The sequence below is a fragment of the Apostichopus japonicus genome, chromosome 17, assembly GCF_037975245.1.
Source record: "Apostichopus japonicus isolate 1M-3 chromosome 17, ASM3797524v1, whole genome shotgun sequence".
Lineage (NCBI taxonomy): Eukaryota > Metazoa > Echinodermata > Holothuroidea > Aspidochirotida > Stichopodidae > Apostichopus > Apostichopus japonicus.
The window spans coordinates 15,168,513-15,180,879 of record NC_092577.1 but is presented as its reverse complement, the minus strand read 5'-3'; the positions used below and the strand labels follow the sequence as shown (position 1 = coordinate 15,180,879).

The window sequence follows — 12,367 nt, the reverse complement described above, 5'->3', positions numbered from 1 at the left end:
TCTCACCTCCCCCAATCTTGGTAAAAATGACGGCAGTTGGAAACTTTGAGTGCGACAGTCGGAATTTCCGACTGTCGCACTCTAATTTTTCCGACTGTCGCAATCTAATTTTCATATATTCTTGTAATTTGTGAGTGACCTAAAATTTTGGTCAAAATTGACCTTTAAATCAGTCATATTTACCAAGTTTTTCTTGTCACATTGAGAAATTGTATCTCGCGATCCTTATACTCCACCATACAAAACTTCGTACGATTTTAATACTGTAAAACAAATGCCTAATAGAAATACTGTACAACGTTCGCCAGCTTGAATTCGGTTAATTTATGAATTAATTTTGCTATTGGGTGGGTTGACCCTGTTCGCTAGCTTCAAGTTAGTTCAGGATATATATTGTGCCTATGGTCATCTGTGTTTACCTCCATGCTTTTGTATACAATTCAAACGCTCAAAGTTTATCTACGGAAGCTTAAAAGTTCCATCAACATAAGAAAAACTTTGCCCCATTAGTTGACATCTTTCAGTTAATTGTTTAGATAACAAGATAAAATCTTATCAAAAATCAGAAAAATGTTCGATTGCTCAGTTGCTTTAACTGAGCAATTGAACAATTTTCTGAAACTTGTTTAATTGACAACTTATCATATCTCGTCAATTGGACATTTTTCTGCAAAATGTTTAATTGTTCGCTTCATTCCATCTGAGCAATTGAAAATTTTCTGCAAAATGTTTAATTGACAACTTATCTTATCTCGTCAATTGGACATTTTTTGGCAAAATGTTCAATTGTTCACTTCATTCCAACTGAGCCTTTGAAACATTGTATGCAAAATGTTTAATTGTTCACTTCATTCCAAATGCTCAGTTGTAATAATGTGAAAATTGAAATTATTTAATGTGAGTGATAAATAGCCCCACCTCCCCCCCCCCCCAAGAAAATAATATTAAGCGTGCTAGTAAAAAGCACTGTATTTTTTGGTAATTCACTATGTCGACGAATATAATTTGGTGAAAAAAAGTTTTCCCCTTGGTTACATTAACATAGCTTTTGTGGTCAGTAGTCTATGTAGCCTCCAAGCAGATAAATATACTCAGTTGCTTACTTGCTTACCCATAGTGATTAATACGCTTGTGAAGTGAGGGCCAGTTGTACAAATGTATCGAAAAAAGTTCGATGGGGTGTCTGACTGACACTGACCGTATCGTTGACGAGTAGTGAGGGGGGGGGGGGGTGGGGGGGTACAAGGCAGCAGTCGGAATTTTCTGGCTCCAAAACCCATCCAGTTGGAATTTCAGCCACTACACCCCCCCCCCCCCCCTTAATCATCAGGCCTTAGCTACGTCCCTGGCTACACGCCATGAGATTGGTCCAAGTTTCCCTTCTTGATTATCGTGTTAACAAGCAAGGTGTCACACACATACACCAGCACCTGCATGACTACAAAGATTAATATATTTTTATACGCATTGTAAACATACGTAACAAACAAAATAAAATACATAGACTAAGTCCATGGACAGACTTTACCCCTGATATTCAAATGGACTATGGCTTGATGATAATTAATTGTAATTTGTCCCGCCCAGGTTTGTGGTGCATACCAGCTATATACCATTACTGAGCCTCGTAAAGTTTGACTTCTTGATCCGGCAACTCTCTAAAATGACCGTTCAGAATTTAGCCAGACAATATTTTTCTCCCCTGTTTGACCTCTAGCTTATTATTTATGACGCGCTACCTGAATCAAGGTTAATCTGATTCTGCGGTTAATAACTAGAATTAGACCGAAGCGACAATATTATGTTTACGTTCCGGGCGAGATATAGCAGTATCAGCTTTATCAAGCAGCTGTCGCGATATGACGTGGCTATATGCATACTCCACAACGGGATGTCAAACTGTGTGTGCCTGGGAATCATAACAACAAACATAGCCACGTAGTCACGTAGACAGATACACTTGAATCGAAGCACGAGTTGTAAGAACAGAAGAAAAATATTGCAAAGTGAGAACGGACAGTATATATTACCTTCGCGACTGTTTAAAATATATTGTTTTATATATGTTTGATATAGGAAGAACACCAACACAGAGACAGTAGGTTTCCATTCAATTAATACGCCTCTCGGTGGATGTAACTTAAGTTAACGTTGGACTAAATAGTGGATATATTATTATTCCTAAGATGGATCTCATATCAATAACGTTGTACATCGTCCTGGCGTCCATCGCTTGGGTTGTTATTAAACGTCTAACAGCGAAGCGGCTACGCCTACCACCAATATCTCAAGGTGGTTTGCCACTGTTGGGCCATCTGCTGGTTTTCCTGAATCGTCCAGAAGTAGAAACGAATGAAGAGTTCTTTCTCACCACACTCAGTAGGAAACTTGGCGACATATTTATGTTAAATTTGGCTGGAACTTACGTGTACGTCTTAAGTAGCGCAGATTTAATTCGGACAACTTTCTCTCATCCTGACACTCAAGGTCGCCCCTCCAATAAGTCGCACAAGCGAGCATTTGGTCCACGAGCACACGGTAAGCACATCACCTGGGATCATGTCGTATTAAAGTTGCAGGCTAGTGTGGAAGTGTAGAAACTGCCATTGAGTATTCTATCAGGAGGATAGGCTAGTATAGTTTATAAAATAGTATATATAATACTGGTTATATAATATCCGCCATACTCAGTTTACAGTGCATGTGACAAAAGCTATTCAAGTACTTTACGCGGACAGAGGGGAATTACGGCTTGATAAACTTCTGAAATATGAGGCGACATATGATTTCTGATGTGATGATATTTAGGCCAAAGTATAGCATGTATATTTTATAATTATTAGTGGCAGTAGTTAGCGTGTAACTACCTCCATAAAAGTAACTTTGATCAAAAGCTATGCATAGGAAGGTACTCGAACAATTAAACTACACGCGATATATATGGATACGTAAGCATCTTACGGACAGTGACTATAGTTCAACTAGGGTATTACACATCCGTGGTCCCTGGCAAAGGTATATACACTGTGATGATTCAAGAGACCCATTTTTGCGAGAGTTAAAGCTCGAACTCGTATATTTGCCGATAACTTTTCTGTTCTCTTCCGTTTTTTTATTTTTTTATTCATAAAACAAAATTTCGAAATTTTATGAGAAGAATGCGGAGAAGGGTAAGGAGACTCTGTAGGCGTAAAACATAATTATGTAGCATGCGTGGGTTTTCGAATGGAAATTAAGTATTTGAGAGTATATACAGGTAGACTACTAACAATAAGCATTATTGAAAATGATTAGTGTTAGAATACCAATACTTAACAAACATCCCCTAAGGTATTTCCTACATGCCATCAGTATTATTCGCAAAATATACAACAATTTAAAGAGTTTTGAGACAAGTTTGCTGTTATTGCTGTTGGAATTGTTTGCACAGATTTTCACTTTGTACCGGTTGCGAGTTGAAGATAGATGCTCTTTCAACCTTAGATTTTCAGTGCGTAAAAATCGCTTTAATTTAGTTAGTGTAATGGAGTAATAGCGATATTGTTCGCGCACCAATCTGCAGCTAAAGGACAACATAAATAATTAGGAAAATGTACGAATCGCGCTAATCGAGTAGAGGTTCAAAGTAGCAGTGGTCGAGGTACTGTTTATGATTAGGACGCGCGCATACATACCTATCGTATAGTATATGCCTACTTCAAGGGGCGCTTTAATGGGACAGAAGCCAAACTATCTTCGTCGGTATTTTTGCAGATGTTTAAATTATATTTTTTGAGACACTACAGTTGACTTAGCTGCTTATTAACGATTCTGCGACATGTTTTACTTTGTTCATCACTTTTGTTGGAAAAATGTTTAAAATTTCATAGTCCACAGAAACATAATTTTCCAATATGCAATTACGTATGACCTTGTATCTGCCTAAGTACCTATAACCGTTGTTCATATAAAGTGTTGTAGATCTGTACTATGGAGGCTTGTATAGCAGTCATAGTGATGAGTGAGTTTTGCGTTTTGGCGAGTAGATTTTTAGTATTGATCGCGAAATAGCGAGTATTTATGTCAGTACATTTTTCAGTGTCGAGGCCTGAAAACCTTTAAAACATGATTTCTCATAGTAGAATTCAAGGATACATTTCATACATGGTATATGGATTTTCCATATTGAACACAATAATCCTGTTGCTTGTGAGGTCAAATCTAACTTGAGGTTACTAGAGGTCAAACTTTGATAACCCTTGTATGTGATATCTTACGATGGGACTCGTGATGTATACTTCTCATACTATGGTGTATGGATGCATCACATTGGGAACAAGTCACCTATTGTTTTTGGTGAAGGTGTGTATTGCCACGTACAGTAGACTGACCTGTGTCCAGTGTAATTATACATCAATATATTGTGACAGCTATTTCTGGTTAAATTCTAGCAGAAGACTACTGCAATGAAGTCATCGAAACCTCACTGCATTTTGAATTCTGTTTCTTTGGGCTACCGCTTCAAAAGAGAATTTTGTTACGACTGAATAATAATAATAATAATAATAATAATGATAACGATAACGATAACGATAACGATAACGATAACGATAACGATAACCAAAACCAAAACCAAAACCAACACCAACACCAACACCAACACCAACACCAACACGGTAACGGTAACAATAACAATAACAATAATACACAGTTCTTATAAAGCGCAAATACACACTTAAGTCTCAATGCGCTGATTATTATTAACCCCTGGTCATTGGTAACTTGTCACACCCACACACCAAAGTGTGCACAATTCAATCAATCTCTCCTGGGGCACCACAGTGCACCACAACCCCGTGTCCCCGGGGGACTTCCCATAGGGTGCAGCCACAAACCGGCGCACGCAACTATATTTACAAGTTACCTCGCAGGTCCCCATTTATACACCTGGGTGAAGAGAGGCAATGGAGATAAAGCGCCTTGCCCAAGGACACAACGCAATGATCTGGCCAGGGCTCGAACCTGTAATCCTTAGATCACAAGTCCACTGCCTTAACCACTTGACCACAACGCCCTCCTGAATGGCCTATTTATGATTAAAAGACGTGGTTGGTATAACCATATTGTATATATATTATAGACATACTTAAATAGCGATAAGGTCAACGGTATATCATTGTTCTTGTAAATTATAGCCTACCCGAACCTTGAAAAAAATGAGGGAGATTAACACAATTGGCGTGCATAGGATTTTTTAGGGGAGCGGGGGGGGGGAGGGGGTAGGGAGGGGCGTTGGTTGTCCCAAACTGACGTAAGTACGATAGGAACCTTTAAGGAATGTCAGGAGGGGAAAAAATGCCATAATGGAGGGGCTAGAAGCCCTGGGTTCAGTAAAGCCGATGGGCTGGAGTCCTCCCTTAAAATAAAATAAAATAGAGAGTTTGATGGTAAACGGTGCGCTCTTAGTCTAACGAGGCTTTAAATTAGATCCATAATTAGATCCAAAGGAAGCTTGTAAACACCACTAGTATCCGTTTCAATGTTTTTAACGAGTCAAGTTTGAAAGTGAAGTAATATTTTATCTGAGGGGCTGGAGACGGTGTCATAACAATCATAAAATATTCTCTTAGATATAAATCCTCAACTGTTCTCAAAATACACAGTGAACGGGAGGGTTTCCATTATTGTAGGATCTTCCCCTTTTTGAGGGAGAATGCACACATTTACTTTCAAACGTTCTGTTAAAAAATTAATCATCCGTTCATTCAATTCTACATATTTGGATGTTATTTCGACACATAGACACAGATTTATTTATTATTGCATTTTCCGTCTAGTTGGCAGCAACGGGACTCTTTTTTGGTTCCTTGCTTTAGCAAAAGGAACCTATGCAGTCAGGTTGGCGTGTGTGTGTGTGTATGTGTGTGTGTGTGTGCGTCTGTGACACTTGCTTGGGTACGCTCTATCTCAATAAGGGAATGTTGGATTGAGGCCAAACTTGGACTATAGATCCGCCATATGGAGAAGGTGTGCCCTATTGTTTCTGGTGGCCACAAAGGTCACCAAAGGTCAGTTATGGTCCAAAAACCGAAAATATTAAAACTGCAATAACTCCCAGTGCCAATGTGTGACAAGATTGATATTTTGGGACAAGTTGTGAACTGGTTAGCGGAGCATATTTAAACTTAACGGTCATGTGATCCGAGGTCACCAAAGGTCAATTAATGATAAAAAACTAGTTTTTTGGGATAACTTGAGAACAAAATGTCTGCTAGGGTTGGGAGTTGCTTCAATGTTATCCAATTGTTGACCCGCATCTGGGTGACCCTTGACCTCAATTTGACCTCTGGTGACCTTTACATATTTTTGTGGATTTTTACAGTTTTGATGCTATTTTCAGATGTCAAAGGTACCTTCTGATCATAAATGTCATCAGGTTGACCCCGTGTGACCTTTATGTGCGAAGTTATATGGGGTCAAAGTTTTTCGGTCGGAGTTAGGATGGTTGTACAGACTTGTCGTTTTGTTTTTTGGAATCAGGAGATTAAACTACATCTGAAACCAAGGTCAAAAGGTCAAAGGTCACATTAGAAAAAATGTGCTTATTTTGGGAGGAAACAAGCAAAAAAGAAAATGTTTGGTTTTGATGCTAGATTTGGATCTCAAAGGTACCTTCCGATCAAAAATGTCAATTGGTTGACACCCGTGTGACCTTTGTATGTTAAGTTATATGAGGTCAAAGTTAATTTTCAGACATTTAGTGTAATAACTCCCAGTACCAAGGTGTTACACAGTTGATATTTTGAGACAAGTTGCAAATGGTATAGGGGAATATTTTCAAACTTAACGGTCATGTGATCCGAGGTCACCAAAGGTCAATTAATGATAAAAAACTAGTATTTTTGCGATAACTTGAGAACAAATTGTCCGTTAGGGTTGGGAATTGCTTCAATGTAATCCAATTGTCCACCCGCATCTGGGTGACCCTTGACCTCAATTTGACCTCTGGTGACCTTTTCGTGTTTTGTGGATTTTTACAGTTTCGATGCTATTTTCAGATGTCAAAGGTACCTTCTGATCATAAATGTCAATGGGTTGACCCCCGTGTGACCTTCGTGTGCGAAGTTAGAAGAGGTCAAAGTTAATTTTCAGACATTTAATGCAATAACTCCCAGTTCCAAGGTGTGAGAAGGTTGATATTTTTGGAGTAGTTGCAAATGGTATAGAGGAATATTTTTAAACATAACGGTCATGTGATACAAGGTCACCAAAGGTCAATTTATGATAAAAAACTAGTATTTTTGCGATAACTTGAGAACAAGTTGTCCGTTAGGGTTGGGAGTTGCTTCAATGTAATCCATTTGTCGACCCGCATCTGGGTGACCCTTGACCTCAATTTGACCTCTGGTGACCTTTTTGTGTTTTGTGGAATTTTACAGTTTCGATGCTATTTTCAGATGTTAAAGGTACCTTCTGATCATAAATGTCAATGGGTTGACCCCCGTGTGACCTTCGTGTGCGTAGTTATATGAGGTCAAAGTTAATTTTCAGACATTTAGTGTAATAACTCCCAGTACCAAGGTGTTACACAGTTGATATTTTGAGACAAGTTGCAAATGGTCTAGGGGAATATTTTCAAACTTAACGGTCATGTGATTCGAGGTCACCAAAGGTCAATTAATGATAAAAACTAATATTTTTGCGATAACTTGAAAACAACTTGTCCGTTAGGGTTGGGAGTTGCTTCAATGTAATCCAATTGTCGACCCGCATCTGGGTGACCCTTGACCTCAATTTGACCTCTGGTGACCTTTTCGTGTTTTGTGGATTTTTACAGTTTCGATGCTATTTTCAGATGTTAAAGGTACCTTCTGATCATAAATGTCAATGGGTTGACCCCCGTGTGACCTTCGTGTGCGTAGTTATATGAGGTCAAAGTTAATTTTCAGACATTTAATGCAATAACTCCCAGTTCCAAGGTGTGACAAGCTTGATACTTTTGGACAAGTTGCAAATGGTATAGGGGAATATTTTCAAACTTAATGGTCATGTGATCCAACGTCACCAAAGGTCAGCTAATGTTAAAAAATTAGTATTTTGGGGGAGAAAATGGGCAAAGAAAAAATGTTTGAATTTTTACAGTCATGCTCTATTTAGGTCTCACCGATCAAAAATGTCAATTGGTTGACCTCTGGGTGACCTTTGTGTGTGAAGTTATGTATACAAGTTCAAAGTTAATTTTTGGACATTTAATGCAATTAAATCTCAATGCCAAGGTGTGACATGGTTGATATTTTGGGACAAGTTTTGAATGGGGTGGTGGAACATTTTGAAACTTAAAGGTCATGTCATCTGAGGTCACCAATGTTATCATATCTGTTGACACGCTTGTAGGTCTCTTATATTTCTTACATTTTCGACGCCATATTTAGATCTCAAAAGTGTCTTTTGATCAAAAATCTGATCACATTTGTGATCACAAAAGTGTTGGCTATAGTGTTGGTTACTTTATGGGAACATGTAGGACCACAATTACTTGGACTATTTGAGCCCAATCTTGCTTGACAATATTATGTGTATTGTCATATACCCCAAGCAAGGAACCACAGTGCCCTTGGGCTCTTGTTTATTTCTTTTGGTGTGTTTTTTTCGGGAACCAAAACGTCAAGGCCAAACGGCTTATCCTACCAGCCTAGCCGACTTAAAGTTTGTTATTCTCTATGGCTTCTTCAAAACTGCACAGGAAAAAAGCTACCGGGAATTTAAAACAATTATACGCCTCAATACACATAACAATCGGCTCACAGAGATCTCTCTTTTATGAGTATCCATGCCAAGTTAAACCGGTAAGGAAGGTCGTAATTCCACTGTACAGTAGGCGTTTGTCACCTGTCGTGTATAGAATATTATATATATATATATATATATATTATATTATATATTATATATTATATATTATAAATATATATATATGTAATATATATATATATATATATATATATGTAATATATATATATTATATATATATAATATATATAACGCTTGATGCTTACCAATTCGAAAGCACTTGTGATTCCTAAACCGGATCTCGAAGGAGATACTGTGAACATCATGGGCGGCGATCATGGGGGGGGGGTAGGGAGCTGGACGGAGGGGGAGACATGTCCCCCAATATTTAAGGTGGTGGGATATAGTATCTAATATCCCCCCAATTTTTGGTGTCATAGTTAAATTTTTGTCTATATGAGAGCATATTTTGTTTTGATATCGCTAGTAATTTCAAAATAAAAATGCTTAGATGCAACGTACAAGGCCTGGGAAGTGTCATTTCCAGCGATCTAGGAGGCATTTTTGGCCAAAATTGTCTTTTACGCTTCGCGCCAAGTCATGGTGGCGCCACGCTTAGATGGTTTGCCTACAAGCTTCGCCCCTCCCTTGGCAAATTCCTCGCTACGCTGCATGTCTAACCGTGTCTACCATAAAAAACGACACAGATTTTCACCGAGAGTAGTTTTTACTTATTTTCGAAATGAATTAGCTAGACGGACCATGGGCGCAGATCCTGGTGGGGACAGCGGGACGCGTCCCCACCAACCTTTTTAGTGGTGGGGACATGATATACCATGTCCCCACCAATTTGTCTCGACCAAACGCTGCATTGTAAATTTTCCTGTATTGAACTTTGGCGCAGTTTGATCCAGCATTGTGAAATGACATGCAGCAGTTCTCACTTTATTACATTTATCCACAGTTGTTAAATTTTGGAAGGAAATAGCATTTGCGGCAGTCTATAATTGTTTTCTGGGAGAGGACCCAGACCCATCGTATACAAAAGTCTACTTGGATTAGTTGTCCCCTGATTTTTTTCTGCAGACGCCCATGTGTTTCCCCACCATTATCCAAGACTGATCTGCGCCCATGAGACGGATCGCATCCGTAATGAAATTTGGTATATATATATATACAAAATATCACAAAGCGCGCGGACAATTTTAGGAATGTTGCGACAAAGGCATATGAATATGAGCTTGCACGGTCTCGTGAAAACTAAGAACTGTTTTTTTTTTCAAGCAAGAACTTGGCAAAAACCGGTTTTTTTCCCCTACCGAATTGCATTGAAAACATCAATTTCTCTGACGGAGGTGTCGCGATCGCTAAGATGCGTATTTTAGAAGCTTTGCGAACCACGGTCCAAGTCTAGTTCGATCGTAGTAAAGGGTAACAATAAAGAGAATAAATTCAAGAAATGTTACTGTCTTCAAGAAAAGCAAGACTCTCTTTTTATTACCCACGTTAACTTAACAGATCTCAAATGTCGAAAAGAAATGTGTTAGTGATATGTGTTAACATCACGTACACGCATCGTTTGTATGTATTGTGTTTACTGTACTTCACGAAGTTCACGTATCGTTTGTATGTATTGTGTTTACTGTACTTTACGAAGTTCACGTATCTTTTGTATGTATTGTGTTAACTGTACTTCACGAAGTTCACGTATCGTTTGTATGTATTGTGTTTACTGTACTTTATGAAGTTCACGTATCTTTTGTATGTATTGTGTTTACTGTACTTCACGAAGTTCACGTATCTTTTGTATGTATTGTGTTTACTGTACTTTACGAAGTTCACGTATCGTTTGTATGTATTGTGTTTACTGTACTTTACGAAGTTCACGTATCTTTTGTATGTATTGTGTTTACTGTACTTCACGAAGTTCACGTATCGTTTGTATGTATTGTGTTTACTGTACTTCACGAAGTTCACGTATCGTTTGTATGTATTGTGTTTACTGTACTTCACGAAGTTCACGTATCGTTTGTATTTATTGTGTTTACTGTACTTCACGAAGTTCACGTATCGTTTGTATGTATTGTGTTTACTGTACTTCACGAAGTTCACGTATCGTTTGTATGTATTGTGTTTACTGTACTTCACGAAGTTCACGTATCGTTTGTATGTATTGTGTTTACTGTACTTTACGAAGTTCACGTATCGTTTGTATTTATTGTGTTTACTGTACTTCACGAAGTTCACGTATCGTTTGTATGTATTGTGTTTACTGTACTTCACGAAGTTCACGTATCGTTTGTATGTATTGTGTTTACTGTACTTCACGAAGTTCACGTATCGTTTGTATGTATTGTGTTTACTGTACTTCACGAAGTTCACGTATCGTTTGTATGTATTGTGTTTACTGTACTTTACGAAGTTCACGTATCGTTTGTATTTATTGTGTTTACTGTACTTCACGAAGTTCACGTATCGTTTGTATGTATTGTGTTTACTGTACTTCACGAAGTTCACGTATCGTTTGTATGTATTGTGTTTACTGTACTTTACGAAGTTCACGTTCGTGTTCAGAAAAAAACAATCCCGGTCATCTCGATCAACCGATGATCTCGTCAGCTAGAAAACTACTCTGATAATTACAGCACAATTAAATATTTACTTACAATCGTCTAAGAATTTCTGTTCACTAAGTAAGGGTTTGTTCGATCGGTTGCTTACTCTTTAACCTGCTAATGATGATAAAATATCATGTTTGTTAACACAAAAACTTGCCCCGGATGGAGAATCTTCCTGAACGTAAATGTTATTGTAATACCCCCTCCCGAGAAAATACAATAAATTGATCTCCCCATTCAAGCTATTAAGATTTATAGTTTCGGAGATTAGGGACGAGCGTAAACCCCATTATGACCAATTGGAGATCGTTAACAAAATTGCTTGACATTATGATTGGTCCAATAAATTCAGTAGAGGCTGAAAAAGTGTTCGAAGGTACCAAATTGCACGAGGCTCTAGCCATGTCTGCGGGTGGTGTCTTGGCGGCAAAAAAATCTCTGAAAGGAGTGAAGATAATGTACCGTCTCCTCTTTCAAGTTGAAAAATATCGCTGGCAAAAACGAGGATCAGGTCGGCAAAGATGATAAATTGTTCACGTTTAAGGTGAAACATGTGTTCATCAAAGTAAACGAAAAACCAACTGAGGGACGCCCTGTCTGATAACTGATAAGAAGAAATAGTGACAGGAATCTAACCAAAAAAAAATCTATTAGCGTACAAAGAATAATTGTCCAACAGCAACATGTGTTATTCCCAGTCATATATTCAACGTATTTACTCCTCTAGTATTCCTTGACTGATGCCAGGTGAGAATAATGGACTGTGATTGGTCTTATACTCTTTGAATCTTTGTTATTAAACTCACAGAGCCTGCTCAATTTTTTTCTCACTGCTAGGCCTCTGTTCTGGGCCGGCTGCATGCGCGGCATATCCATGTCGTATGGTATTGTGGATTGCGCAATGTACCTTTCAAGGTTTAACGATCATTTATTGGACACGAACTGTGCTCAATGTGTTTGAAAAGATATTCTCCATATCCTCT

The 12,367-nt window shown here is 38.3% G+C and overlaps 1 protein-coding gene across 2 annotated transcripts in view; it reads left to right on the top strand.

Annotated features, from left to right (window-relative positions):
- The first annotated feature begins 1,819 nt into the window (after positions 1-1,819).
- The window catches only part of LOC139984149 (cytochrome P450 2J3-like), a 15,937-nt gene continuing 5,389 nt past the window's right edge, over positions 1,820-12,367 (top strand). For both annotated transcript variants that reach the window (XR_011798955.1, XM_071997901.1), the window contains exon 1: positions 1,820-2,538. Coding sequence is in view for 1 of the 2 variants with exons in the window: in XM_071997901.1 (XP_071854002.1) it covers positions 2,187-2,538 (352 nt within the window). In the remaining variant the exon portion in view is untranslated. The remainder of the gene's footprint in view (positions 2,539-12,367) is intronic.